This window comes from Melanaphis sacchari, unplaced genomic scaffold (assembly GCF_002803265.2).
Source record: "Melanaphis sacchari strain LSU unplaced genomic scaffold, SCAv2.0 Contig2_pilon_pilon, whole genome shotgun sequence".
Lineage (NCBI taxonomy): Eukaryota > Metazoa > Arthropoda > Insecta > Hemiptera > Aphididae > Melanaphis > Melanaphis sacchari.
This window is the reverse complement of record NW_020271173.1, coordinates 3,642,831-3,666,274: the sequence shown is the minus strand read 5'-3', so window position 1 is coordinate 3,666,274 and position 23,444 is coordinate 3,642,831. Positions and strand designations below refer to the sequence as shown.

General features: G+C 23.2%; 1 protein-coding gene across 1 annotated transcript in view; it reads left to right on the top strand.

Moving 5' to 3' along the window:
* Positions 1-23,444, top strand: part of LOC112596013 — a 72,480-nt gene that overhangs the window by 36,298 nt on the left and 12,738 nt on the right. The window contains 2 exon segments of the mRNA XM_025341451.1: positions 10,561-10,746; positions 16,145-16,356. Of these exon segments, the coding sequence (XP_025197236.1) occupies positions 10,581-10,746; positions 16,145-16,356 (378 nt within the window). The 5' untranslated portion in view covers positions 10,561-10,580.

The window sequence follows — 23,444 nt, the reverse complement described above, 5'->3', positions numbered from 1 at the left end:
TTCACATTGAATTAAATTAATTATATTTTAAACTTTTTTCTTAAATGTGTCCTATTCCAATATGTTTCAGTAATTATATTAAAATAATTAATTTAATGTTTCAAATATTTTACAATTGTTTTTGTGACAGACAATGTCTACAGTTTCTCTGACGTTTATTATATTTTTCGTCTTCATCTCTGGTTTTATAATATTCTGTATAAAGTTTTGTTGCCACTGTCACTCTTCATCTCGATCACCCCAATTTTAGATTTCATACATAATCATTGTCATTTACAGTATTTTAGGATTTTTTCTCACCCCGTTCGCTCATTGAATCCTTGGTTTTTCTTTGGGTCTTTTCACGCCGGTTGACATTTGATTACTGCTCTTACATCTGTGGTTAAACATACATTTATCAAACATATGTGTATTATGTATGCATTTATAATATTATGTTATTAAATATTTGTTATATTTCATATTATAACTATTTATATATTTATATAAGGAGTGACATAATTATAATTAATTAGGGATTTGGTCGATGTAAATATTCAAAATATATATGCTATATTTGTATAAACTTGTAAATATTTTTTCGTTTCGTAATGAAAAAAATTTAATTAATAATTTTAGTTTTTTGTTGTTAATGAAATGCTTTTGGTGACAGTTTTTTTTTTTAGTTCTTTTATCTGTAGTTTTGGATAAAATACTCAGTTTTTTATAACGATAGTTGTTTTCTATAATTTTTTAAACATGTAAATTTTACTTTTAGTTTATTTTGTATGCCTATCAAAGTAAATATCAAAAAACCAATTATATTTTTGCTTGATTAGTCTAAAACGAAATATTTGTGTAAAACCAAAATAATGTCCATAAAATATAAAACTATATTTCTTTAATTTTTTATTCATAAATGGCAAATACTATTATAAGACAATATTTGAGGTATTGAAAATATAATTATGATGCTATGTAATTTTTTTCTATGTTAAATCGTGTTGAATTGATTGTTTCTTCTAAGACATATAATGTATAAATAAGCTATTAGGCAATATTGTGACTACTGTAGCCAATTAATATTTATGAGTAGTATTTGAACCTATTTATTCACTAATTATCTACGGTTTCTATAGATATACGTTAGTCTTTTGAAAGGGTTTTTTGTACTATAAAAATATTTCCAAACTTTTTAATTACTATAACAATAAAATAAAATGCTTTATCCTCGCTATTATTCAATAAAAATCTATTATTAGTCAGTTAACTAATATATATACAAAACACACGTTATATATATTTATATATATATTATTGTAAATATAATATTATTAAAATATACTAAATTCAAATTTAAAATAATATACATTATTTCACTTTTGTTGTATTGTTTGCGTTTATTTTAAACTTTTTTGTTTCGTTAGAAAACTTAGGTAATCGAAAAATTGTGAATTTTATTTAATCAGTGGTATGCCATTATAATACTTGATATGATTATTACTTTAATTATTGGTAAGTTTAGAAATATCGTATTAAATAATTAATATCTATTAAATAGTAGTATAAACTTTTAATCAATTAATTTATTTTGGCATTAATAAATTGTTTGTTTACGTTTTTTTTTTGTTTTGATATTAGGTACTCGATTTCTCTTTGTAAGAAAAATATAAAATATGAAATGTAAAATAATCACAAAAATAAAATAAAAATAAAAATTTTAAAAATACATCAGAACTTAATTGTATAATACATTATATTATAAGGATAGTATTAATCCTTTAAATTTATGTAAAGTTGTGTTATATAGTACAACATTGTTTTTTTTCTCTCTTGAGAGTTCTACAGTATAAATCATTATAGTATTTTTTTGGGGATTTTAATTTTTGACAATCTAATATAAATATGACTGTTTTGTCTTGGCCAAGTTTGTATTATCTAAATAATTGTCGAGCTATTGTAGTGACTGACTAAAAGCTAATAATATACATAAAAAAGAAAGAAAATATGACTGTTCCATATATTTTTAGACCATAATTTAAAGCATCCATATTTAGACTAAATTTCTTTATGTCAGTATAAAATCACTATTTTTATTAAAAATATAAATTTTAAATTTTAATAACAAACCTATTTTGAAAAAAAATTATTATTTGTGTATATTGTCTTTATCAAGTTTACCTAGTAATTAGTTCATTAGGTATTCTTAATAATTAATCCACATTTTTCGTTATTAATAGTATATTGAATTTATTTTCGATAATATATCATGAATAATTCTGTACAAGTAATTATTACTTGATAATTTATTTATGATACGTGGTTAAGTTATTGTACACGCGCACGCGCGTATCGACCAATATATTATAATATTGTAAAGAATTACATCGAAATTCGAATCGGAATAATTAATATTGTTAGCACAATAATATTATATAATATAAATCATTGTTTTGCTTCTTGGAATTATTATACCTATTTCATGATACGCGTGGCTTATTTTTCTTATAGTGGCGAGTTCTACAGAGAACACATATAACTGTACGCCAAAAATAACGCAAAAATTACAAAAAAATCACGTATTAACCGATTACCGAATTTTGTAAAAAAAAAATTAATAATTATAATAATAAAAACAAAAACTCATTCCCAGAACCGTTTTTGCATAGTGGAATATAAATGCGGTGGTTCATCGTACTTTGCTGTATGGAACGAGGATAAAACTTAACGTTAACCCTACCTCTATCGCGCATACACACAACTTCCCACTACAATTTACTCACTCTATATACCGTCTCTGTGTGGCATCCGACTCGTATGACAAACGTTTTCGTTGATAAATTTATAAACACACATTATATATATATAATATGTGTACGCGTACCACACGCATGGAGTTCATACAAGATAGCCCTCTCCATCACACCATAACCCATCACCATCGCCCAACGTACAGTTTACCGTCATCGTATAACGGCACGTACAATTTTCTGACGAACGATTTTTTTCCTTTACATTCCTTCCCTGCCAACCTTTACCGGTTTTGATTTATACAAAAGCGACGTCGCGGCTCTGAGGCTTACCGTGAAATGTAATATACGTGCAGGTGTATTACGTAACATTATATATTTATTAGTTAGTTTTTTTTTTTTTTTAAAACATTCTGTACGCATTAAAGACGAAATGCATAGCACGCTAAAATTCCGCCGTAAATGTATCTCAATCTTGCCATCTACGTGCTCTGCAGCCCCGCTTACCATAGATATTAATTTTGCCGGAGAACACGCGTGGATTACGATTGTCAACGTTCCAAATTTGTTTTTCTTTGTCCCACCATTCACGATCATAAGTCGGTAAATGTATTGTCGTTAAAAACGTCACCAGTTTGCAGTCTACGTGTGATGAAGTGAATGCCTGAGAAATATAGAAAGAAATAACTCTAAAAATATATTAACATACGTGGGAAGTTTATCAGAAGATCTCGTTAAATTTCATATGTTACAATTTAAGCAAATATCAATTGCGTTTGCACCTACCATTATATTATATTATGACTTTAAAAATCAATGACGAGTGTTACTTGAAATGTAATTGAAAATCATTTATAAACATTGAATTATGTTAATTAAACCAACCTCAGATTATTTTCTCAACATTTTAAATTATAACTGAAACGAGGAATGCGTTTGTTTTTAATAATGTATTATATTTTTTTTTTTTAGTAGATGTGTTTGAAGATGTTATTTATTTGAAAGTAGATGAATACACATTTTGAATATAATTTGTTAGTTTATTAATTATATTGTATAATATTATGCTAAATACACAAATTTTTACTTATTAAAAACAATAGGTACGAATTTTAATAGTATTTCATCGCGTTTGACACTTGATTGTTTACAGTTTATTTTAAAAATTAATTGAACTTGAATACTGAATGTAAAATAGTTTATAAACTTTTAAAATATATGATAAAATTATTTTTTAGATAAATTATAGTTTAAAATTGATTATCTGTTAAAGACTTACAGTTAGTTTCTACCTAAAAATGAATATTATTATATATTTTACGTTTTAAGTGTAATATTTATAAACATAATATCTTTGTTGTTTAGTACACAATTTGATTCAAGTAAGACTTTAGGTATATTTTGTATTACACTCTAAGTTCTCCAAAAAGTTCAAGACATTTAAACCAAATTCACAATCAATCTATCAACGTCAAAATTTCGTTTATCTGAGTCAGAAACTAAAGACTTAAGAAAAAAAAATATTTTTTCTTTTAGTAATCATTCACCTTCAACGATCAACACCAATATAAGAAAATCAATAGAAATAAAATAACATTTTAGCACACTATAAACGAAATGTAGTATAATAAAAATAACATTTCAAACATTTAGGTACAAATTATTTTGAATTGGTCAATTTCTCAAAATTTACTATTTTAATATTGGAATTAAATTTTTTAATTTAACGAAAACTATTGAAGTATTTTATTTGCAACTTGCAAGTTTTAAAATAAAAAATAAATTTTTATATTATTACCTCTGCAATGATATTCACATTATTACGCCACAAGGCCTTATAATTAAATATCATATTATTCATCATCCATCTTAATGCTTAAATAAATATTCATATCTTAAACAAATTACAATAATATATTAAAATTATCATCAAACAATTAGTAATAATATAATTTGTTAAATACTTTATATCATAAAAAAAAAACATGTTTATATAATACAAATGAAATTATACTAAATAAACAACAACAAATTAAAATGGAACAACAAGTAAAAGATCAAGTCTATAAGTAGAACCCCCATTCTGACATTAAAGTCAGTCAAGTCTCCATCAAGGATTCTGTCTCCACCGAGTAGTCTATATCCAGTTACCGCCCTTATTCTCAAAAGCAAGAGAGTATTAATTTAACAGTCTAAATTGATCTTTCACTCGTTGTAAAGTTAAAATCAAAGTTATAAATCTTATTCGAATTATTGTTCTTATTTTATCCAAATAATGTAAGTTAAATTTACATCAATATTATTAACATCCGGTTATAAATACCTATCAGGTAAGAAAATATATCTATATACTTAAGTACATTAAAGGCAGAAAGAATATCATCATTACAAATAAAAATAACACACGTAGACTCCGGTGTTGTAGGGAAGGTAAAAATAATCTATATTTATGGATCTGTATTCACGATCCCGAATTAAATTGTAATAATATATAGGCTCTAACAAGCGATAAACGAGAAAGCAAAAGAACGTGCACATTCTTGGCTCCATCGTTTATGTTTTTAAAGAAGCCTAACTATAACATCTAAAAAAGTTAATATATTATTATAAGGTAAAGTTTCATCAATAGCTCTAGCCAAGCTTATTTTTGATTCATTACACCTCTTAACTTTTCTACTAAATACTTTTTAAAATCATGGTTTCACGCCTCCAAGTCTATAAATGCACAAACATATTATATTATTATTATTATGCTGAATTTTTTTTTTTTTTTATTATTCGATGTTATATTTATATTTAATTTAAAAAATATCCATGTATTTTTCAATTAATATAAATATATTTCAGATAACCATCAAGCTTCTTGCTATTTAATTTATTCGTTAAAATATGTTTGTTTTTTCATAGAAATTATGTTTTTCATTTGTGTTATAAAACGAAATAATTTCTAAGAAGTATGAAATTAAATTGTTTAAATTACTTGTATTATAAATTAAAATTATAATAATTTTTTATTGAACATTCAAAATTATAAAAAAATTAAAAATAAATATTATTTTCATTGTGTAAGTACCTAAATGATATAAATTATTGTTTCGAATCATACTAAGATAATAAAGAGAATATTATTATTCATTTTTATAACTGTACTTAATTATTCATAATTTATTTAAATAGAGACTCATTATGATTAATAATATATTCATATAATAAATAGTATAATATAATTAATTTATATTATTCTGATAGTAATATTTTATTTATTTATTTATTAATGCCCATCGGCAATAAAATACAGATATTTAAAGTTATTTTAGTGTAAATAATAAAAACCGGTTACAAGGAGCAAAAAAAAAAAAATAAAACATTTATGACAATATTTTTAGCTAAAAGCTATAAGATAAAATTATTTTTATAATGGAAGAGATACATCCTGAAACTATTTATCTCGAAAATAATAATTAGATTAAAACTTGACTTAAGTTTGATAAAATTTACACGAGTTTACTCTAGTATGAACTATCAATTGATTCGATAGCTTAATACTAGCACCATAAACAATTAATATGTTCACTATAACATAGAGTTAAAATTATCAAAGAAAAATAAAGAGATGTATTACAATTCAAGTATATATAATTATATAAATAGCAAGTTAAATAATTGTTAGAGATTTAAAAAATATTGTATTGTTATTTATTAATAAGCATTTGAAGTTTAGATAAGAGAAGTAAAGTAACTTTTTAAGAGATTACACGAAAAATTTGTGGTGTACTAATTGAATCATCTAAAGTGTTAATGTTTATAGGTACATGAGAAAAAAAGTACACTATCTGTATTTAATGTACTTATATAAGTCGGATTATCAACAAATATAAAAAAAAAATATTTTATTTCAAAATGTAGGATAAGTATTGAAAATATGATATTGATTTTATGAAATTAAAAGTTGTAGGTAGTTTAATCAAAAATCAAAGCGATGAAAAAAACAAAAATAATACACAATTGCATTCATTTTAAACTTTTTAAAAACCAAATTTTGATTTATTATTATTTTTCTAAATAATGATAGTGGATTATTTATTAAAACCTGCTTTATTTTATATGAGTACTGTTCTTAGTTATAATAAAAATATTCTTAATTGTATTTAGCTTACATACTATCATAAAGACTTTAGTTTTGATTTTGAATTAAACCATTAATATATTTTCCTTTCAGTATAAAAATCTGAATAGTTAATCGTTTTTTAAACGTCTTTATCATTTAATACATTGTGTTGTCAAGCATTAATAATTAATCTTCTTATATAATATAAAATATAAACTTAACAGTAAGAGCTTCTTACGAAAAAACAACTTAAACTTTTAAAAAATAAATATTTCAATTAATCTTTTTTTTTACATATAATTAAAAATTATTATATTAACATAATTTAAATTTAATTTTTAAAATAATAATCAACAACTTAGAAATATTTTTAGGCTAGATATAATTTTATTTTCGTAATCGTGATGGATTTTTTGGTATACAATTTTAACTTGCCCCTAGCAACCAGTTTACAATTTTTTTTTTTTCCTATGACAACCAAAAAATAAAAACAAAATAAAAATAGTTTTATAAAATTTGAATATTTTATTTATTTTTTTTTAATTTAATTATTTGTAAGATAACCCCAAGCAATCAATGCATAATATACGTACATAATTATTTTATTGTAGTAACTTATTATTAATACATTTTTGTTTAACTATACTTGAAAAAAAAAACATATCTATATATTAAAGGTTCAACGTTTTTATGATGTATTAAAAAAATATCAAGTAGCATGCTAGGTTTACTATTGATATTTCTTACAAAAACAAAATGAATGCATAGGTAACACGATAAAAATTGGGATTTTTAATCAAAATCAAGTAAAATTTTGACGAGAATGCTACATGTCTTATAGCATCTCAGATAGATTGCCATTTAGATGTTTTCGTAGTGTTTTAAAATTTAACAAATATAATAATACTTTTCATATTTTATAATAATTTATTAGTCACATTTATTTTTTCACTTTCTCTTGAATTTGTATAAATATGTATAAAATATCAATACTAGAAATTCGTGCATTTCATATGAAATGTTTGGTTTTGACATGCAATATTTATGAAAAATAAATAATCGAGAGAAAATAATTGAATAAATACATCCATCATCATTGGTTACTGGTTAAGTTAACAATTACAATTGTTACAATTGGTTTTTTGAATTTATTGAAAGATCAACTCTCTTGTTTTGCAGTTTAGTAAGAAAATCGATTGTTTGGTTTAGATTATTTTAGACTTAAAGCAATTTATTTGTTTAATTTTTATTAGTATTGTAATATCATAATGGAGGTTATTATTATATCGCAGTTTTTACTATTCATTTATAATTACGTAGGTATTATGTAAATATAATATTATAAATTATAAAATGATTTACGTTACTGTAATATTATATATACATTGATATATGCATAAAAGTAATGAAGTCATGATTACACCATTTAAAATATTAAAAATATCGATTTTATCATTATTTAATATATAAAAAGTAAATTTATATTAGTACTTACCAATTTAAATGAAAAATATTACTAGCAAATAGTACCGAATTCAAATTATAACAGTTTTTTTAAATATAAATATGCATGTCATTCCTCGAATTAATATGTGGTGAATTTAGTACCTAAATTTTAAATATTTTGTGTAATGGTTCACTTTTTAACCACAATGGTAAGCCATGTGAACTAGTCAGTCAATAGTTATCGGTATTGTACATATGATTTGTACAAAACATCACTATAGGCAATATATTATATAAATCAATATATCCTTTATACTATTGTGCTATGGGGGTGGATTTATTATATTAATTTTTGCAAATTTCATTTTTATCAAAATATGTGATTAAATCCGATTTAATATTATTATGTCAAGTCTCAAATTTTGAGACACCACATATTCTGAAAATATTTAGATTTATAATTGTTTTAATTAAAAAATTAGAAGATTAATAAATAATTTAAAAATGTTATCTTAGTAAAGTGAGTAACTTCTATTGAAAACTTTTTAAAAATAAAATATCTGCAGAGTATTAAATTAATATCAAAAAACAAGTTTCAATCTATACAACCTGTATTTATTTATTCAATAGTTAATCAACAGGCGCTTTTTCAAATATACATGAAGCATATTGGTTAGCAGATTATGATATAAAAGTTATATACTAACAACCTTAATTCTCAAATACAAATAAGATATTGTACTTTACTTAAATAATTAAAAAAAAAGAAGATAAAAATCGGATAAACATCTTTATTGTTTAATGATATTATCTAATGTACCTCGTCATTGAAAAGGTTATTATAATAGATAGGTGTTAGATTTGAATGATTAAGTTTTGCATTCAAAATACAATTTTAAACAGAAACGGTCTGTTATGATCTCTACTTCTAAACATATTTTATTATTTATTTATATTAGTATTAGTAATTGATTATCTTATTAGTTATATAACAGAGCAGATTATTTAGTTTTAGACAAACAAATTTAAATTAGTAGAATTTTATTTTTTTATTTTAAAACTCTCAGCAACATATTAGTAGAGTTATAGCTAGTTATGGATATTTTGAAAATTTATTTTTAATCGAAAATGAGAATTGTTTAAGAATTATATTTCGGTAAAATACTAATATATAATATCATCGAATCGTAATCCTGGTTATATGGGTCAACGTGTGGTATTAACCGAAAAGGGATTTTCGTAGTGGCTACCTTACTATAACAATTCAGTGACAACGGGTAAACTTTCGACGATCAAATAATATTATATTCATATAGTATTCATAACGCCAAAACCCTTCGCGTGTTTCACAAGCCAGAACAGCCATCCATGTATACAAGCTTCTGTGTTTTCTGTTAGATATATAAATTAATCAATAGATTCTACATGCAAATAACGATATTATGGAGCTAATTTCAGTTTCTTGGTAAACATCGCTTATAAACGCATATACGTAAAAAGTCAAAAGATCTACATAGTAAATGTCAATATTAAATTTTATTTTTAAACAAACAGTAGGTAGGGCATTTGTGGTAATTTGTAGAAACTATGTAATAAATTATATAAAAAAAAAAAAAATACATTGAATATTGCTATGTCTTAATTTTTTACAAGTTATTTTCATTTTATGCGTTAGTTTAGAAAAACCATAGTTTATGTGTATTCAGAAATATTAAAAATACATAATACCGCAAATATTTCATGTGTTTTTTCTAATTTTCTGTAATATATAGCTTGAATATTATGATTTTTGAAGGTATTCCCCAAATAGAGTTTATGGGGATTAAATGTGGTGATTGTTCATTTTAGATTTAGGATATGAAAAAGGTGATTTTGTTTCAACAAAAATAAAATATTAAGCACAGAACTGAATAGTTTACTGTTACAAAAATAAACGACTGGTAAAATTATTACACACACAAAGAAAAAACATAATTTTCCTCATGAAGAGATAATTTTTCACTACATAGCACAAAATTTAATGTAAATCATCACTTTTGTTCTGGATTGTAACTACTAAACACGAAAACAATATTATTGTTTAATCTTTATGATATAACGAGGAAAATTTTAGATATAAACATTTCAGCTCTAAGTCTTTACTAATAATATTATTTAAAAATTGAACGATGATTCATATTTATAAGTCATTCGTCTTTATTATTCTATTATTTTTCCTCTACGATATACATATTTATATGTGTTTTTGTTTATCACAAACAAATTTTTTTGTTTTAGGGGAATGATTTAAACAGAAAATGGTGGAAAATGGCAATTACACGGAACTGAACTTCGGTGATACGCCATATCCAGACGATGGAACTTCGTGGTTGGATTCACCTACGTCCAACCAGGTGTTGGGCATCGAAGAGACCGAAGAGACGTCCACTATGCCGTCTGAAATGATACCCACGGGAACTGGAGGTGAGTACTTAATGTGCACGTTCCTCATGTGCTCTTAAAGTTGAATAAAATTATAGTTATATTTTTTATGATACACTATAACTGTAGTTTGGTTAATAACATATGATATATATATGTAAAGTTTTTCCGTGACTGAGTTCTTTTTGTTGGGTTCTTAAGCACGTCTCGTTAAAAAGTATCACGATTTTCTGCCATAAATAATATTTTATAATCCTATAAGGTAAAAAAGAAAAATGTACATTTGTTCACATGTTATTCAAGTTAATTTTAACGATTCGCAATTATAGTTGTAATCATAAAGTTAACATAAAATTTGAAATAATAAATAACTATGCGTATTATGATTGCCAATTGATTTATTTTTATTGAATCGAATCTTAACCATAGCAATTATTATTGTACGGCTTCTAGCATTGAAACATTTGCATACTATAATAATTATATTATAAACAACGTTCTTTTGCTCTCTATTGATGCGTAACAGTATACCAAAGACGATGACGCAGCGTATATAATGAAACAAGAAAATATTCAGCATATTATCATTATAATATGATGGGAGGACAAGACTACTTTGTTTAATTTGAACTATTGATTTTTATTTGTACTACGATATTCCATTATTGTTTTCAATTTCGTCAGCAAGAAATAGGATTATCTTTTATAGTACAACGTTGATTATATCGATAAGAAATGTATTCCTATATTTGGAGGAAACTTAAAAAATGCGCTGCTCAGTGATTGACGTTCTTACGCCACAATGTATAAATCAAAATGTCGAGAAAATCTTACGACGCATGAAAATATAACAAAAAATGTCCTAATTTTCAATTTATTATTTTTATTAAGAATCAATAATTATAATACCTATTTAGACAGTTTTTTTTTTTGGAAAAAAAATACACATTTAACTGGTATATAATCAATAAAATATAAACACAATTCGATATTTGTTAAATTTAAAATAAAATATTAATTCTTAAGTGTACGAATACCTATTGAATTATAATTAATCATATTTTTTTGTAGATCATTTATCGGTCTTTTAATTTTCTTTATTTGTATCTTTTAAAAATATTTGAATTTTGTTAAAGTTTTATTTATTTAAAATTATGAAGAAAAAAATAAATATTCTTACCATGCATTCAATTTTAAACATCTATTTTATCAGATAAATATTTTTATACATACAATCATTGAAACATGATCCTTGTATAAGTAAATTGTATTCTTATTTTCGCTTTACCAGGGATATCAAGAACACATTTTTTGAAATGAATTTTGTTTATAATTTAAGTTAATTTATTACTTTTTTTTCTTATTTTAATAGTTCAAATAAAATTCAGCTAAACAAATGTATTGTAATAAGTTTACATTAAAGTTTGTTCCAATAAAATTAATATAATATAATTAATAATTCACAACAAATCTTTACTAAAAAATAAACTCGTATTGTATAGTTTACACGTATTGCTAAAATTTAATCAAATGGATATAATTTAGTACCTAATTCTATACTAACATTTATCTATCTACATAAAAACTGAAATGATAAATCTTGAACTATTATTTACTTGTATTAATAATATTATGATCTATGTCCAACTATTTTTTATAATTTAATTTGCATTTTTAATATAATACTTTAATTAATTAGCTTATGAAATAAAACGCTAGTTTTTTCAACTAAAATAACAATTGATAAAAGTGAATATTATTTAATTAAAAGTTTTTTGTTGGTAGTATCAATTAATTGTATTACGAGTTGGATTTTATCCAATCTAGCACATAAGTGCATTATTATTTGTAATAATTTAAGTAATTAATATAGATTACAGAATTTATAGTTATATTGAAGTAATAAACATCCATTTTCAGTGATCATTTTCATGATAAGGTACTGTATTATGTATAAAAATAATCTGTAAAAAATCCTTTTAAAATTTAATTTAGATTAACTATCCGAGATACTTTATAAATATTTGACATCAACATTACAAACTGTGAAACTTTTTACTAACACAAGTAATTAATCTCAATCATAAAAAAAAAATACCTTAAAAATATATTTATTAAGTTTAAATTTAATATTTTTAAATTAAGATGAAGTCGGAAAACAGGCATTTGATGGTTAGTAAAATAAGTTTCGATATTTTCTATAATATATTTACATTTTAAGATATATTTTTCACAACATTAAATTATATTATCAATATTTAATTTTAATTGTATGATATACTTATTAAATCTAATCGTTTATAATTAAAATATTCACATAATATGTCATATATGTATAGATATGTTTTAAATACTAATAAATCTAAAATGCATAAATTCAATATAATATATTCTGGTTTTATTACAATAATAATAATAAGGTAAATAAATACAAATTAAATACTTTATGTATACAGTTAGAGTATGAGAATAAATACTGAGTAATACTTTAGTGCATGCACTAGATACAAATACATAATTACGTTTAAAATGTATACTCTAATAAATGTATTCCCATAATATACAATGCAGTATTTGTTTGTTATTTTATAGTGCTTTTATTCGGCGTTTTTTTTTCATATTCTTGTTTCCGTTCAATCGTATGTAGTGCCGGTTACCTACGTTAAAATCTGCCATTGATTCATGTGTTACACATAAATGGTGATTTGTAGACATTTTACTAAAAATTACCCTTAAAATAGTACCTAGTCATTTTTAAGTTGTTATAATGATTAAACTAAAAACATTGAAACTGAACAGTAGTTAAATATATTATGAAACAGATAATTCCTATAATTATGTAATTTTCAAATTATATTTTAAATATTGATTACTTTTCATCTAATTAGTTTATGTTGGTTGTAGACTTTTAATCAAAATTAATACTTGATATACTTTATTATTTTTAATTTGCTTTTTCAATACATATATTTGTTGAGAATAATTTGTGGTTAGAATCGATAAATATTTATTATTTAATTTAGTTATAGTTACAAGTTATGTGTTTATCTAAAATATTTTAATATTTAACTTATGAAGCAAGACAATAATAACAATAAAAAACTTTAAATCCCGTTATATTTATAAATTTTACTCTTTAATTACGAGCCAAAATATTTAATATTTGTACTTTGTTACAAAATCGATCTAAAAACAATTATACTTACAAAAAAAAATAATAACCGAGTTCAATAGAGGTTTCTGATAAATTTTAACGTACTAGCTAATATAAAGTTACTTATCATAATTTAGTAAGACATGAAATTGTATAAATAAATATTTGAATTTTACCCTAAATATAAAACATGGTATAAGGAATGGGGAGTATATAGGTAAATGAATGAGAGCAAGTTCACTCATTGTATGTACACTCTTCGACATGACATATGTCCGACACTTTACATTAATAACCAAATATTACCTAATGCCAAAGTTTGCGGTATCTCAGAATTTACATCGACCGTCGAACTCACTTGGGCACCACACATCAAAAGCAAAATTATCATACTAAATAACCGTCTTTATATCTTACAACCTTTATTCATCCAAAAAAATAAGACTACTCAGTACTCAACAAAATACTAATCTATAAACTTTTTAAAAGACCAATCTGGATATATAGTATCCATTGCTTGGGTGCAACAAAAATTAAATTATAATAAAATAAAATTACAAATTTAGTACAATAAAATTAATATTATTATTTTAAATGTTATGTAAATTATAACAATTTTACTTGAATGAGGTTTCGAATGAATTTTAAAGTCTAAAAGTACCATGCGTTACACTAGAAATTGCATAAAGCCTATAATATAACAGATAATCACTCTATTTTTTATCATACAAATAAAATTATATTTTTTAAATTTAAGTTTCAACATGAGTTATTGTAAAAAAATTTAGTTATTTGCGTCAATGTTTAAGCCAATGTATACAATTTATTTTCAGCCCACTTTACAAACAATAAATGGAGTAGTATACATTTTTAGAATAACTTTCACTAAGATAAAATATATCATAATATGAAGACAATAGTTTCCTTGACAACACTCAACATCTTAAATAGATTATTCTAATATTTGACACTGAAATAATATATAAAACATTTATCATTGAATTCATTGCATCATGCATACTGACTAATAAAAATAAATAAACATTTTTAAGCTATCTTTGTAAAGAAATATATCACGATTGTATATATTGTGTCCATTTTTTCAATAGTATCGACGTATTATCTAACTGTATCATATAAATAATAATAAAAACCTAGCATATAAAAAACGCATACCACTAATTTAAGAATTCGATACTTGTGTTATTGTTTTAAACTATATAATATGAACGAATAATATATGTTTGAAATAATATTAATCTATAGCATTAGAACAAAATAAAATGCACGTGTCTAATATCTTTGATTTAATTATCAATTATCTATATAATAGTTTTAATGATTGAATAACAATATTACAAAAATACAGTAGTAATAATGTTTTTAGAAATAAATTAATTCTAGTTAATAAACATTACAATGCTATATAAATATATTATTTATTAATTAATAATAATAACAATATGAATGAATTCTAATATTTATTCAAGTTTAATTGATAAAAATTAAAAACTAAGAATTAGGCTTTAAGTTTGGAATCCGGTAGATCTTATAGATTTTAAAGAAGGTTATTCTAAAAATAATGTAATAAAAATATTGAATGTCATAATGTTATTTTTATTATTAACAAAAACATGACGTTTACATTATACATTTTCAAATATTTAATGGCAGACGTTAATCTGTTTTCCAATAAGATATTTAAATATGAAAACTAAAAGTCATAATTTGAATACAATTATAGATATAGTTTTGCCAAATATTTTATTATTACACATTTATTTTAATAAAAATATACATATATAATGTATAATTTATCTATTGGTACTAAAAATTAGAAAAGTATCAAAAATAAAATATTTACTTATATTTTTTTGTTGAATAGAATAGCTGGATTTTGGATAATAAAATAAATACTTAGTTAGTTTACTATGTGGTAAAATTAACGAATTTATACAAGGAATCTTAATGCTTTTACTTATTAATTACTAATATATAAATTATTATTTACAATAAGGGTTTAATCATAATTTTTTCTATTTATAATAAAATATATTTTATAATAGATCTAATTTCCACTTGGCGTATGTTATGTTATTCATTATGAATAATATATATCCATGTAAAATTTAAAATAAAAATATTATATTTAATGTTAAACATTGAAATTTAAATAAATAAATTGAATGAAACGGTTTTTCAACAGTCTAATTTCGTTTAGTATACATAAGCAGATGGTAATAAATAACAACGAGTAATGACAGTCAGGAAACAATCATGTTCTAGGTCCAATTGTTATACGGACCGAAGAGGCGTTCATTGTCATATGTGTGATGATACTATGGGTGGCGGCTATCGCATTGTTCTTCAATCGATGGGGCAAAATTCGTATGCTTGAACCATACCAACCGAAATTTCACGAAGAAGAACACCGTCCAAGCTGTCCAATGGTTGAATTGGCTAGTGCTTCGGGAATCGGTCATAGTATAACTGGAGGGGTAAGTCTAAGTTTTACTATCAGTAGATAGCAGTGGTATTTTTATTCAAACAATTTCAGCACCTAAATCAAACAATTATATGAAATAATCATTCATAAATTTAACTAGCTGAGTATATATTATTACTATTATTATCATATATTTAGATGGTTTTAAAATTGTTACTTTTTTTCGACTCAATACAGTTATTTTTATGACATAATGTTTAGAATTTATGAATCAGCCAGATAGTTGTGTTGAATTCTAATAGGCAATGCTGAAAGCTCTCAACGTCTCGGAAATTTTTTTTTCGATTGTATTTATATTTTAATTCCGTATAATAACACTATTATCTAAAAATATATCACACTTCGAACCATAAAAACTATGGTGTTATCGCTCATAAAAATGTACGTAATTTAATTTTACTCATTTATTAATATTAAAACAAAAGCAATTCACGATATTTATAACAACTGAGTAATTGATACATTTAATAATTAAGATTAAGATTGTGACCTAATAATTACAAAGTGAGTATGTATTGATAACACTTAATCAAGTTATAAAGTCATGAATTTATTATCAATTCGATTGATATTGTGATATCCCAAGATTAAGAAAAAGTCTTATTAAATAATATAAATCCATTGGTGTAGGTCCTTTTAAGTATATTATATGTGTACAATCTTAATGTTTATAGGGGAATATGTATAATTGAATATTTTATGTGTATGACGTCAATTGTATAAATTATGCACGTGAATAATTATATAGAGTTTGGTGTATGTATTTGTTCTCCAAAATATTTAAATATCAACAGAAGTGATTTATCATGATTAAGTTTCGGCTGTATAATATGACTTTTACGTATTTTTTTCTTTAATCGTGCACACTGTAAACCAAATAACAAATCCATTTGGTATGATATAGAAATAGTTGACATCATAACCTAGAATACTTACTTTTAATTTTAATATATTATTCTTAATACATAAATTATTAAATTTTATTTAGCCTAAATATTTTAATTTAATTGATTTTATTCTATTTATAGTATTACGATATTATGCATCCATAATAAAAATACTATATCAAAACAAAGAGTTGATCAATTATTGTTTCATTTGGAAACTTTTAGTTATACCAATATCGATTTATCTAATTATATACACTGCCAAACCATTAGTTTTAGAAATATATTTTGTTTTACCAATAATAGACTTGGCCATAAAAATATTCAGGGAGAAAATTATGACACGTGATCGCTACAGTGGTACAAAATTTATTTAATTATATATTATTGCAATAATTTAAATTGTATGTAAAACTCAATACTCATTAACTTGTATTTCTGTATTTCATACTAGTACCTAGTAGTGCTACTATTTTAGTGAAGTTTGAACAATATTTCATCACTTTATTTAATGATTTGGAATTATTATTTTTATTTTTAACAATATTTTAAAATAAAAATATTATTTTGTGTTTTTTTTATAGAATTTATTTTAACTATAATTTTTAAATAAGTTATAACAATTATTATAGCTTAAATTTTGGAATAGGACTTAAAATAAAAAGCTTAACGAAAATGCATTTATTTTTAATGGTGAATAAATTATTACAATAAAATAAGCAAAACCAAGAATATTAATTTAATTTCAATAAAAATAACCTAAAAATAATTTACCATGTAATAGATGTCTTGTGCACTTCATCTCTAAGTATCTGGTTATAGTAATGGATATATTAAATTTTAATTCGATGATAAACCATATTATATCTAACGATTAAAAAAAAATTTTTAGCAGACACTGTAGATCTATAAAACTATGTTTCTAAAGCTACTTTATTACACCTATATTTAAACTGTTTTTGATAATTAGCGATAGAGGATGTTAAAAAAAAATTTGGAAAATGACCGTAAATGTTTTATTTTTGACTTATCTAATTATCAATCAAATCCAATTTGTATACATTTACCACTTTTAAAATTAATAATAAACAATTAAATTTTTTCTATTACAAAACTTAAAAAATGTTTTCAAATTCAAAATTTTAAAAAGAACTTCCGTAATTGTAAAACCAATGTATTTTTTACTTCGCTCAATATCTAAAATATAAATGTATGCATAAAAAATATAGCTTAATAAAATTAATAAAATTTTTTATATAGTCAGCAGAATTATAGTTTCAATTATATTTCTTCAATAATAACAATGATGTTTAAGAAAATCAGGTGGGTTCAAAATAACTATGAATATTAGTAAAAAAAAAATAAAAAAATATTAGCCATAATGTATAAATAAGGTTAATGGCAATAAGAGGAGTGTCATTTGATTGATGTGATATTTTTTATGACAGGTTTTCAAGTACCAACTAATCCACCGTAAATTATTACTTGATAGTTTAAAGAAAACGCATATGATGTATATGATATATAGTATTAAGTTTAAAATTCAAGGTTTGGAATACAAAATATCGATTTAAAGTTTTGATTAAAAATTGAAATTTAATCAAACATATATATATATATATATATATTAATGTATTTTTTAAATAATATGATTTTTAATGTTGTATGGTTCGTATTTTTATCATTTTTGTGGAGTTTTATATTTAATTTGTTGAAATTAATGTATAATTTATATACATAATAACATATCTGAATGTATACTAGGTAAGGTATTGTAAACATTTTAGTTGCATTAAAAATACAATTAAAATTTAAATAGTAGCATAATTAATAATATATATTATTTGTTATCATGCCTACACCAAAAGTTGTATTTTCAATGTCTACTGAGATGTTGCTCTTGTTACTCTAGTGGATAAAAAATTATTAATCACTTTGGTTACTACAGCAGTCAAAAAATTTACTAACTTATCAGATTAATACACACAAGCGTATCCGAATACGTTTAGTCTAATATTCAAATACATAAGATAGATGCTTCCACCTCTCAATTTTCACACAATATACTATTTGGTATTGTTATTATTTAAACTTTCAGCTTGTTTATTGGTTGGAATAAATATGTTTATAAAAAACTATGAATATTTTTTGCAATGTCTTAAACATTGGTTATGACTATATGTAATTCATTATCTATGTATTTTAAACATTATACAGTAAAAACTGTCTAATGCGAAATAATAAAAAAAGCACGGAACTAATCAAAAATTCCATTTTAAGCAGTTTTTTGATCTATAGAATAAAATGCGAAAATTTTGAGTTATTAATTCGTATCAGTTTTTTACATTAAAAAATTAGTTTACAACATTTATTATTTTTAATTTTTTGAGTTAGAGAATAATTATAAATTTAATTTATTAATTTATTTTATATATATTATTTTAAATTAGTAATAGACTTATTTTCTTATACAATTATTAACAAATTATACATATTACATAAGTAGGAAAGTTGAAAATTAAATCCAAACATTTTAGTTTTTCCAAAAATCATTGTAGAGACGTAGGTTTTATGTTTTATTACTGTTGTTGCTATTTTTCCAATATTATATGTATTTTAATGGACATCACTTAGTGTGTAAAAGCAAATTGTTTAGTGTAAGACTGTTGGTGCATAACTGTTTCACAGTTATACATTATACATACTGGATAAGTTTGTATCGCAGATACGATATCCAAAAAATACAAATTACCTAACTAATATATTATGTAGAACAGTTTTATCTTGATTATAGTTTTACAATGCACCTACATATTCATATCAACGTAACATGACGCGAGTCATATATCCGGCTTATGCAAGGTTTTTATTTGCATCGGAACTAACCGTTCCGGTTCCACATTAAGAAGGTTCCGTTTTATTGAGATTCAACGTCTATATAAATCTATAGGAACATACTGGGACCATAGAAAAATTTCATGATGGATAGTTATCCGTTTTATTTAGGGTCCACATTATTCAGTTTTCATTGCATTATAAATTATATATTGAATTTTTCCACTTTTGGTTAAAAAAGAATTTTATGGACTACATAACATATTTAATTTTTTTTATTTACCAATTTTTATTAATTATTTTTTATAAAACTACTTTTAGAATAAATTAATATCTGTAAATGATAAAGAGAAAAGTATATTTTGTTTAAATGCAATATTAAAATGATGTGCTAAGAGAATCGTATTACGTATGTCAAGAACATAACATCCATTTGTAATTGATGTTTACGGATAAAATAAAAAAAAAATTTGTTTGTGTTATAATATTATATAATATAAACAGATTTTATCAAAATACTCGAATGCCAATAAAATTAGATTGTAAAAAACGAAATACCTATATGAAAACAAGAGCAAAATGATGTAATATACATAGTGTGTTTGATCGTACACGGAAAATACGGTTAACGAGCAATGTGATATAGCGTTTAGGTAATAATATGGTTATATTGGATTTTGGATCTGACGAGCACCATTATGGTGGTGGTGACGGTTGCAATATAGGTTTCAGAGTGCTTATTTGTGTAATTTGCATGGTTCATTTGAAAGACACCTGTGTTTCACCATTTTGGAAAAAGGATATAGTTTCGGTTACATACAAATGATATGAAAATCAAAGCTTCGTATATATTTGCTTTGAATAGCTACAATATAGCCACCTACTTGAGAGCGTGAACGGATCAATAGTTCTAAATAAATAATACACTGTGAGGTGGTAAGTTATATTACTATTAGTTCATAAGGATTAAACATCTGTCGTGCGTATTTGTGACACCCTATTAAATTTGAACTACACCAAAAGTACACGAAATCGAAATCGCAATATACATGTACAATATTATGTTACACATTTTAGAGGTACTTGTACTGACAAGACCAACAAATGAAACAAAAACATATACTACGTTAAATATGATTAATTAGTAGGTTAGGTAGCTGGGTTAACGAATATGTCGCTAGGGAATAAATTTCAAAGTTCCACCTTTTACAATCGTTGTATTCGTCAAAAACATATTTATTTTATTAAAATAGCACCATTAAAATGTTTGTGATATTTAAAAAAAAATATATGTAAGATATTGAATAGAATAAAAGTTATTGCATATGTCAAATAATAAAGAAAAAAAAATGTGTGAAATAAAACCGTAATATCGAGTATAACAAATTAGGTTTTTTGCAATTAGTTTTAAAATGCTTAGTATAATTAATATAATGTACGAATCGTGACTTTATCATTTTCATTTTTATGTGATACAATTTATTTAATTTATTTTTATTATTTACGAGTATTTAAACAATTTAGTTATTTATTTTAATTATTAGTATCTTATTATTTTACGTTGGTTAGAATATTTACCCTTTTATAGAAACTCTAAACTTTAGGTGTCTTTAAAATAATAAATTCATTTCTTTAATTTTTTTTTACTCAACTATTTTACAAAACTAAAAATTACGCTTTCCATTAAAACTCATTGAAAATGAAACAGTGTAAAAAAATATGAAATCCATTTAATTTTTAGTCAACCAAACTCGGTGTGACTACGACTATGAAACGATAGTGTAATAAAAACAATTGCTTAGTAGAGTAAAAATAAATTATACGAAACTATGAATATAAAATTGCATAATCCGATGATTAAAATATAACCATACAGGGAATAAAACAACAAGATTACGTGTCAGTACTCAGTATATATATATATACTGCTGTAAATATATTATATAACATTTTTACTCGAAAATAATACGAACGAAAATAAAAATTGCGACAGACCGAGTGCTTGAATATGGTCTTTTCAAATATACGCTGAACACTCATAGACGTATAAACTATGCAGTAGGTGGTATAATATTGTTTTATATTTATACTATTATTTTTTATGCAAATTATTCAATAATTAATAATTCTTTCTAAAAATTTTAATAGATAAGATAGACAATTTCAAAACTTTTGTTTTCACCGTTAAATGTACGTTTTTCAACTCAAAACCTGCCCTCAAATTTACCCGTCATTGAGTTAGGTAAAGGATTGAAAATATAAATACATGTATAGGTGCTGTTTTCTGCAGTATAGTATATACATACTACGTTTATAATAGGTAGTCGTATGTAGTCCATGTTATTGATATTATATTATGACAAAATATTAACTCTCAATAATCAATATACACCATTATGAAGCACGGAACTGTTACACAAAAGGTGAATGTTGCACAAGAGACATTTTTTTTTTTTTTTAATATTCTTTTGATATTTATATTGATTTTTGTAACTACCTATATTCTATTTTATATTAGTTGTACTATTTAGTGGATATTATATTTTATTCATAAGTTATTAAGTAACAAAATATTTAAAAGTACAATTATTAATGCGGTCAAGTATATTGGCAACCAAATATTAATGTCTATTAACTAATCATATTTTTATATAGCTTATTAATGCGTTTAGTTTTAGAATTTTAAATATTTGGTAGTGCTAGATGATGACATGAAGCTACAGATTTATTAACATTTATTTATTTCAAATAAGATAATTTTGAATTATTTTAAAAGAGTTTGAAATGCCATAAATTTATCTAATCGCTATCATTGATAAATTCAATAAAAATACTTAAAATATGTGAACCTTATTTAAATTAATGAAAAAAAAAAAAAAAAAAAATGGCAATGCTACAAAATATTGTATTATTTTTTTAAATCTAATTTGTCTCTTGAGACATAAACATAATATTATATGGTTACGTATATACGTATCAAGTTATTTAAAGTAATTATATTACAGTTTAATTAAAATAATATACGTAACACATAATGATAAAGAATATACTATTAAATTTTAATGTTATTATGATCATTAATATCCAAAAAACTTAATTTTATAAATATATCCTTAGGGAACTCCAAAAACAAACATACTTGAAATTTTTTTTGTTATTAACATAATTAAACTCGTAATAGTTAAAATATGATAGTTTAATTAATTATTCGTAACCTGTCATAAAAAAAATGTATACCAATACCTATTTAATAATTAATTGTAATAAAAATTAATTTATTAGAGTACCAACCTATTTTATAAAATAATTAGATAGGTACCTATGTTGTAAAAGTATTTAATTATAGTTACATAACCAC